At 42.2% G+C, this 9,428-nt stretch overlaps 1 protein-coding gene across 1 annotated transcript; it reads left to right on the top strand.

The window, feature by feature from the left end:
- The first annotated feature begins 7,370 nt into the window (after window positions 1–7,370).
- On the top strand, window positions 7,371–8,795 carry LOC131429245 (uncharacterized). Its single transcript, XM_058593292.1, has one exon. It carries the CDS (start codon window positions 7,371–7,373, stop codon window positions 8,793–8,795), a length of 1,425 nt encoding a protein of 474 aa, XP_058449275.1.
- The last annotated feature ends 633 nt before the right edge of the window (window positions 8,796–9,428 follow it).

Raw genomic sequence — 9,428 nt, 5'->3', positions numbered from 1 at the left:
TATTATTTTTACGTTTCGTCTTTGACTCATCAGTGCAGAGCAGTTCAAATTGAACTGCTTAGTGCTAAACTCGGCAGTTCAATTTGAACCGCTAAGCAGACGTAAAGTTTCTGCTACTTACAGAACACTTTTTGTTTTGCAACGGAGTGCAATGTCTTTTCTGACGTGCCGAGCGAAAACGTGTTTTCGACTATTTCTGGCCGATGCAGGTATGGTCATTTAGGGGTTAGCCAAATTTTGTGCTAGGGCACAAAACCGTTTTTATTATTTTTACGTTTTGTCTTTGACTCATCAGTGCAGAGCAGTTCAAATTGAACTGCTTAGTGCTAAACTTGGCAATTTGAACTGCTCTGCACTGATGAGTCAAAGACGAAACGTAAAAATAATAAAAACGGTTATTTGCCCTAGCACAAAATTTGGCTAACCCCTAAATGAACATTATTTGTCTTATTGCATTGAAGTAAATGCACCCGTTTAATGTCAAGATGCATTTGCTCCTTAAGCAAACCTTCAAGTTCTCGTATCGAAGGTCGAATTTTGCACTGTCTGAAGTCAACAACAATTGTATTCTTTTGTGTCGGCGGTAGCTTTTGTTCGTTTGGTTCACTCATTTCGAGGTCGTTCTATTGTTCACTACACAATACTGTACTTGGTTTCTTCTGGCCCGAATGTAAGCGGTTTTGTTTTATCGACTGACTTGGATGAGATGTGAAGGCGAACTGATGCACAGTAGTTGTATTCAATTATACCATTTCCCAAACTATTATCAAACAATGATCGAAAGTCAAGGGCTTAGGAGTTCTGTTGGATTCAAAACTTAATTTCAAGGATCATGTAGAATATACAATCTCTAAGGCTTCCAAGATGCTAGGATTTATATTTCGCATTACAAAGAACTTTAATAACATAATATGCTGCAGTCGTCTGGGCTCCCTATTATCAACTCGACATCCAACGCATCGAAGCTATTCGGTATAGATTTATTCGATTTACCGTTTGCAGTCTTCCCAACAACCTTACCAGCTTCTCTCTCACCTTTTAAGCAAGAGCACTGTCACCGCCCTGTACTGTTTGGTGTCATCAACTAGTTATAGGGTTATATATTTAGTTTTAATTGTTAGTGGTAAGTCCAAATGTATCTGTTGGATCATTGTAATCTGTTGATACAAATAATGATGAGGTTTTATGCCTACTGGAGAGAGGGACGGCAAAATTTCATCTCCATCGGGCTTTTCCCTGCTACCAAATAATTAGGATGGCAAGTGACAGGAAAAATCGGAAAAACGGGAAAAGTTCGGGAATCTTAATGCAAATCCGGGAAAAAATTGACTAGTTCTAATCTTAGTAACGATTTTCAGCATCATGACTTTCCTGATACAATAAATGAAAAAAAAAACACAATGAAACATCTCATTGTCCCACACAGATTCAATAGTGCACAATCCAATGGAAATGGGGCCAACACCCAATTTCTCATTTTTATTAGTTTGACAGCAATTTTAAATAAATAAGAGCACAATGAATGTTCATAATGAAACATAAGGATAATTTGGATGCTGCTACTGGAATTCTATTAAATTTCAGAATAAGTATGCATAATGGTAAAAGTAATATCAGGTAACATGTTTAATAAATTTATTAAGAATAAAGACTGTCCCAGAAAGTATGGACGCAATCAAAAACCGCTGCCATTTCGCAATGGTTCAGAATTTGTCAATTTTTATGGCTGCGTCCTGTTGTTTACACTCTTCTCTGACCACTTGTGCAGTTGTTTATTCGTTTTCATTAGTTTGTTTCGTAATGCGTGGACTTTCAGCAGAACAACGTCGAAAAATTGTGTACAAATGGTGCACAGAACGCGGACTGTCACTGAGAAAGATAGCAAAAATGGAAGGAGTAAGTGAAAAAGCCGTGCGAAATGCAATCAGGAAGTTCGGTGAGGATAACACCTTTGAGATTAAAACGGAAAACGGGTCGAAAAAAAGGTCCTGCTAGCCCTCAGTTGGATAAACGTATACGCGTGATATTGCCAGTTCAGAAGATGAACATTCGGACAAATGATGAGACTTTTAAACGTAGTTCTAAGGAGATAGGAGCTTGTTCTAAAAACCGGGAATTTTTATTATTTTTTGGATATTGAAACGACTTAGAGCATCCTTTCCGGTATCTATCTATCTATCTATCTTCTATCTATCTATCTATCTATCTATCTATCTATCTATCTATATAACAGATCGGCTGAAAAGTTCGTATCGTTTCTATGAGAGGGCGCCACTAGAATTAAATCCATACCTATTTCAGTTAGTACCAACCTTCAAAAGATACGTGTATAAATTTGACAGCTGTCTGATTATTAGTTTGTGAGATATTGCATTTTGAGTGAAGCTACTTTTGTTATTGTGAAAAAAATGAAAAAAAGGAATTTCGTGTGTTGATGAAACACTACTTTTTGATGAAAAAAAGTGCCGCCGATACCAAAAAATGGCTTGATGAGTGTTATCCAGACTCTGCACCGGGCGAAGCAACAATTCGTAAGTGGTTTGCAAAATTTCGTACTGGTCATATGAGCACCGAAGACGATGTCACCAAGCAGGCAACTCTGGCAACACTGCAACTAAACGAGATTCACTGAGAGAGAAAACGGCGACAGTTTCTTGTGTTATATCCAAGCGCGATGACCGCATCATCGCTCATATCGAGTCATTTTTCGGTCGGAGATTATAATGTATATTTAATAAGCGATTTTTCGTAGGTATATAACAGAAAGTGAAGAATTATAATAAAATATCAAATAATTAATTTGTAGGATTTAATGTTTCGGATTCATTGTTAGGAGTGAACTTAACCTAACACTTAAGAACCACACCAATATGTAAGCTTCTTTATAAAACGTTTGTTCCAACTGAAATAAATAATTACGCTTTACAGCTTGAGCTGATGAACAATAAGATTTCGTCTGCTACTAGATTGGTGTGAATGATGACTCCTGATACGCAGTAACAAACTCAAGATATTGTGGTCAATAATGGCTAATAACGAGAGCAATTGTGCGGATTGCGACCGTCCTGACTGGGCGGATGATATGGTCCAATGCGACGAATGCCACGATTGGTACCATTTTACGTGTGCCGGTGTAACCGGATCCGTCTCATCGCGAAATTGGTCATGCAAGGTTTGCCTTCCAATCAGTTTGATTAGTAAAAGTATTTGCAGCCGGACAAGCCGTACAAAATTGGAAAAGCAACGTCTCGAAGAAGAGCAGAATATTCGTCGTAATCGCTTTCTTCGGGAAAAACAGTTAGAGAAAAGGATGATCGAGATGGAAATTGCTGCAGAACGAAAAAAAATTCTAGAAGAAGAAGAACTTGAACAGACCTTTTTAAAGGAAAAGTATGAAGTACTAGAAAGAGAGGAAGAAGCGGATGGAAAAAGCGTCATTACTAAAATGAGCAAAACTTCAACGAGTGTAGAGAAAGTAAACCATTGGTTAAGGAATGATGGACACAAGAAGCCCGATAACAGCTCTGTGACCGGAGCGATCGAGACAGCACCAAATCCAAAATTTCCTGTACTAAACGAGAATAATGTTGACTCTACTCCTCTCACAGCTGAAAATTCTAATCCGTTACTTGAGACACCGATTGATTCGGGTTCAGTAAAGACTGTTACGTCTCAAGTACCCACAACGCGAAGCAATTTTCTCGAAAGCACAAGATCGGCTTCAACACTAACCCAGCCACCTGAACCATTTCCGTATCCGTGGCAAAAGCATAGCGGAGCAAACATTAAACTGGCAAAACCACCAGAAAAAGCACCGAGCTTTATCACCAAAACGCCATTGACGACACCTCAATCTGTTACATTTAGGCAGCAAAGGCCGATTCCGAATCCGGCATTAGTTAATCCATGTCCAGAAGAGAATTTTGAGCCTTCCCAGATGCAATTTGCATCTCGACGAGTCATGTCACGCGATCTTCCGGAGTTTGATGGAAAGCCCGAAGATTGGCCTATATTCTTCAGTCAATATAATGTCACCACTCAGAGCTGTGGATTCAGTAATGCAGAAAATTTGATAAGGCTTCAAAGATGCCTTAAGGGGCATGCGCGCGAGTCGGTGCGCAGTCGATTGTTGCTGCCCGAGTCTGTACCCAACGTAATAGAAACCCTACGGATGTTATATGGACGTCCTGGTATCTTGATAAAAACGCTCTTGAATCGAGTACGGCAGGCACCCGCACCTAGGATGGAACGACTTGAGACACTGATCGAATTCGGAGTGGAATTACAGGGATTATGCGATCACCTGATAGCAGCAGGAGAGGAAACACACTTGAATAATCCAGCCCTGTTACAAGAATTGGAAGACAAACTGCCTGCTCAGTTGAAGCTTCAGTGGGCTATGTACAAGCAAACCGTGTCCAGGGTTACACTGAAGACTTTCTCCGAATACATGTCTCACATGGTATCAGCGGCAAGTCAGGTCACTACCTTTGTCAAGGATGACCATGATCATCGCGAAGGAAATAGAAAAAATAAATGGAAACAAAAGGAGAAGGGTATGTTGCATGCTCATAATGCGAGTGCCGAAATAAAGTCTCAATTCGGGAAGCAAAATAATGAACGAGTCTGTTTTGTTTGTCATAAATCCAATCATCTCATGAAGGAATGTAAACAGTTTCTGGAATTACCAGTGGACGGTCGCTGGCAACGAGTGCATCAATTGAAACTTTGTCGGACGTGTCTCAATCAACATGCCAAAGGCCGATGTCGTTTAACAAACAAATGTGGTGTCGATGGTTGTGAATTTAGACACCATCCGTTATTGCACTCTAAAAACGAAAACAGTGCTGTCTGTACTTCTTCTGCGGAAAATCATTCCCACAGGGAGCGAGGTTTTAAAACACTTTTCCGAGTTGTGCCGGTTACGCTCCACGGAAAGAATAGTTCGGTGAAAACGTTTGCATTTTTAGATGACGGATCGTCACTAACGCTCGTAGAACAGTCGATTGCTGATCAACTAGGTGAAAGTGGACCCAAAGGTGAACTTCTTCTTTCGTGGACTGGAGATGTATCTCGAAGTGAAGTCAACTCACAAACCGTAACGTTTCATATCTCAGGAACGTCATCAGACAAAATGTTTAAAGTTTCACGGGCTAGAACGGTTTCCAAGCTTAAACTTCCAATACAGACACTGAACATGGCATCTCTATCGTATCAGTACCCCTATCTAAAAGGATTACCTGTTGAGGAATATTCCAATGCGTCTCCTGGAATACTTATCGGTTTAGATCAGCTCCATCTTTCCTTACCATTGAAAAGCAGAGAAGGTAAAATGGGTGAGCCAGTCGCTACAAAAACTCGCCTCGGTTGGTGTATATTCGGTGGCCTACGTGCAACAACTGCATTTGGCCTTTCCTGTCATATACACGAAACGTCAGAAAAAGGTCTACACGAAATCGTTAAAGAATACTTTGGGCAAGAGGATGCCGGAGCTGGGCCGATACTGGAGTCGTCCGATGAAATACGTGCGAGGAATATTCTCGCTAGAACTACGGTACGAGTGTCGGGTCGGTTTGAGACCGGTCTGTTATGGCGATATGACCAGTTCAAATTCCCCGAGAGTTATCAGATGGCTCTTCGTCGATTAGAAGGTCTTGAGCGTAGAATGTCACGAGATACAGCACTACGAGAAAATGTAAACAAACAGATCCAGGAATATCAACGTAAAGGATATGCTCACCGTGCGTCAAAGGAGGAGCTTGAAAACGCAGATATGAGAAGAGTCTGGTATCTTCCGCTTGGAGTTGTGACAAATCCGAAGAAACCAGCTAAAGTCAGATTGATCTGGGATGCGGCTGCAAAAGTGCACGGAGTTTCGCTTAATTCGGTTCTGTTGAAAGGGCCTGATTTGATGATACCGCTTTTGGAGGTTCTGTTTCGTTTTCGTGAGCGGTCAGTTGCGGTGAGTGGAGATATTTCCGAAATGTTCCACCAGATTCGCATTCGTACTGAAGACCGCCATTCTCAACGCTTCCTATGGCGAGAGGAGCCTGACACTGAACCAGAAATTTTCCTAATGGATGTAGCGACCTTCGGCTCTACCTGTTCGCCGTGCTCAGCGCAATATATAAAAAACAGAAACGCTGAAGACTTCGTCGCTCAGTACCCAAGAGCAGTTGAAACCATAATCCGGTCGCATTATGTAGACGATCTTTTAGATAGCTTTGAAACGATCGAGGAAGCCAAGAGAGTCTCAGAGGAGGTCAAAATGATTCATGCAGCCGCCGGGTTCAAAATTCATGGCTGGCTTTCCAATAAACAAGAAGTCGTCTGTCATTTAGGCGATAGGACGGTTACACCCGTAAAAGATCTTGCTTTGGACAAGGGTGACACTACTGATCGAGTACTCGGTATGCGCTGGATGACAGTCGATGACGTGATTGGCTTTTCAACGGTAATGCGGGCTGAGATAGCAGCTATTATAAATCGAGGCCAAAAGCCTACCAAGCGACAAGTATTAAGGTGTGTCATGTGTCTGTTCGACCCTCTTGGGCTTTTAGCGGCATATTCGGTACATGGAAAAATACTTATTCAGCAGATCTGGCGATCAGGAGTGGACTGGGATGACCCAATCGACAACCTATCGTTTGAGCGTTGGAAAAAATGGATAAGTTTTCTTCCCCTTGTGGATAACATTAGAGTTCCAAGATGCTATATTTCCGGCTTCGACTCCGGATTAATTTGTTCTGTGCAACTACATACATTAGTGGATGCAAGTGAAGAAGCCTACAGTTGTGCATCATATTTCCGATTCACCATGATGGATGGTTCTGTTACGTGCATTTTGGTAATGGCGAAAACAAAGGTGGCACCTCTAAAACCACTTTCAATACCGCGCCTTGAACTACAAGCGGCGGTCCTAGGTGCTCGGGTAGCAAAGTTTATCAGCCAAAATCACACGTATAATATCGAAAAAAAAATTTTACTGGTCAGACTCTAGCACGGTGCTGGCATGGATTCGATCAGAAAGCAGAAAGTACAGACAATATGTGGCCTGTCGTATAGGAGAAATAGTCACGCTGAGTAATAGTAGCGAATGGTTTTGGGTGCCAACGAAATTGAACGTTGCCGACGAGGCAACTAAATGGCGTAATGCGGGATGTCTATCGTCTGATAATGCGTGGTTCACCGGACCGAAATTTCTGTATTATCCTGAGGAAAAATGGCCCGAACCCAGCAAGGTTAAATATTTCTCAACCGAAGAAGAGCTTCGACCCTGTTGTGTACACAATGTAGCGAATTTAACGTCAACCATCGAATTCAACCGTTTTTCTCGATGGAGCAGTTTAAATAGAACAGTGGCTTATGCGATGAGATTTATTGGTAATCTACGCGCTGCCCCCGATGGCAAAAAACTAGGACGACTTAGTCAGGAGGAACTGTTAGCCGCCGAAAACGTTATTTGGAGGATTTGCCAGCAAGAGGCTTATCCAGACGAGCGCGCGTTGTTGAGTAAAAATAAATCAGAAGTTACATTGACTAAAGGAAGTCGAATCTACAATTATGCACCATACATGGATGAGAATGATGTGCTGAGACAAGACGGTCGGATTGGAGCAGCCGCTCACGCCAAATTCGATGTTAAATTTCCCATCATTCTGCCACAAGAACACCGCGTAACACTGTTAGTAATTAACGACTATCATAGTAGATACCATCACGCGAATTCAGAGCTTGTCGTGAACGAAGTGAGACAGAAATTCAAAATTCCAAAACTGCGTGCAATTGTAAAAAAGGTAGTTCGGCAATGTCAGTACTGCAAAGTCTACAAATCGCTTCCAGCTGTGCCAAGAATGGCACCTTTACCGTCAGCGAGATTGTCATCCTTTGAAAGACCTTTCTCATACGTTGGTATCGATTACTTCGGACCGCTGCTAGTGACGGTGGGGCGGAGTAGCCAAAAACGATGGGTCGCTTTATTCACATGTCTCACTATCAGAGCCGTCCATCTGGAGGTGGCACATAGTCTGAGTACGGAGAGTTGCATCCTGTGTTTCCGTCGATTCGTAGGGCGCAGGGGAGCACCAATAGAAGTGTACTCGGACAACGGGAGTAACTTCCACGGTGCCGAGAAAATATTGAGGAAGCAAATCGATGCTGGTATGGCCGACACATTTACTAACGCGAACACAAAGTGGCACTTCAACCCACCATCTGCCCCACACATGGGGGGTGCTTGGGAAAGGATGGTGCGTTCAGTAAAAGTTGCGATCGAAGGTATTCACACTGGCAGAAAGCTGAATGATGAAGGGTTACTGACACTTTTGGCGGAAGCGGAAAGTATTGTCAACTCCAGACCATTGACTTACATCCCTTTGGATTCAGCAGAGCAAGAGGCGCTTACGCCAAATCATTTCGTGCTTGGCAGTTCAACGGGCGTAAAACAACCTGCTGTGATTCCTGTGGACTATCGAGAAGCTATCAAAGGGAGCTGGAACCAGATACGTCATCAGTTAGACCTGTTCTGGCATCGTTGGCTCAAAGAGTACTTACCAATCATTTGTAGGCGTACTAAGTGGTTCAACGACACGAAGGCGTTAGAGGTGGGAGATCTAGTCGTGATTGCTGATAGCAACAAGCGGAACAACTGGGTGCGAGGACGAGTAATCGGAATCCAACCTGGGACTGACGGAAGGATACGTCGAGCAAGCGTGCAAACATCGACGGGAGTAATGAAGCGACCAGTATCGAAGCTGGCCGTCTTAGATGTCGGCGATTCAGGTAAAACAGCGTAGCAAACGCGGTGTTACGGGGGGCGGAATGTCACCAAGCAGGCAACTCTGGCAACACTGCAACTAAACGAGATTCACTGAGAGAGAAAACGGCGACAGTTTCTTGTGTTATATCCAAGCGCGATGACCGCATCATCGCTCATATCGAGTCATTTTTCGGTCGGAGATTATAATGTATATTTAATAAGCGATTTTTCGTAGGTATATAACAGAAAGTGAAGAATTATAATAAAATATCAAATAATTAATTTGTAGGATTTAATGTTTCGGATTCATTGTTAGGAGTGAACTTAACCTAACACTTAAGAACCACACCAATATGTAAGCTTCTTTATAAAACGTTTGTTCCAACTGAAATAAATAATTACGCTTTACAGCTTGAGCTGATGAACAATAAGATTTCGTCTGCTACTAGATTGGTGTGAATGATGACTCCTGATACGCAGTAACAGACGATGAACGCAGTGGACGTCCAAAAGAGGCTGTTACCGATGAAAACGTGAAAAAAATCCACAAAATGATTTTCAATGACCGTAAAGTGAAGTTGATCGAGATAGCTGACACCCTAAAGATATCAAAGGAACGTGGTGGACATATTATTCACGAATATTTGGATATGAGAAAGCTTTGTGCAAA

This window comes from Malaya genurostris, chromosome 2 (genome assembly GCF_030247185.1).
Source record: "Malaya genurostris strain Urasoe2022 chromosome 2, Malgen_1.1, whole genome shotgun sequence".
NCBI classification, from domain to species: domain Eukaryota; kingdom Metazoa; phylum Arthropoda; class Insecta; order Diptera; family Culicidae; genus Malaya; species Malaya genurostris.
Note: the sequence above shows the minus strand (reverse complement) of the source record. Positions and strands in the feature narration are given on the sequence as shown.

Coding starts and splice junctions, on each gene's coding strand:
- LOC131429245 (XM_058593292.1), top strand. CDS start 7,371: ATGAGATTTATTGGTAATCTACGCGCTGCCCCCGATGGCAAAAAACTA.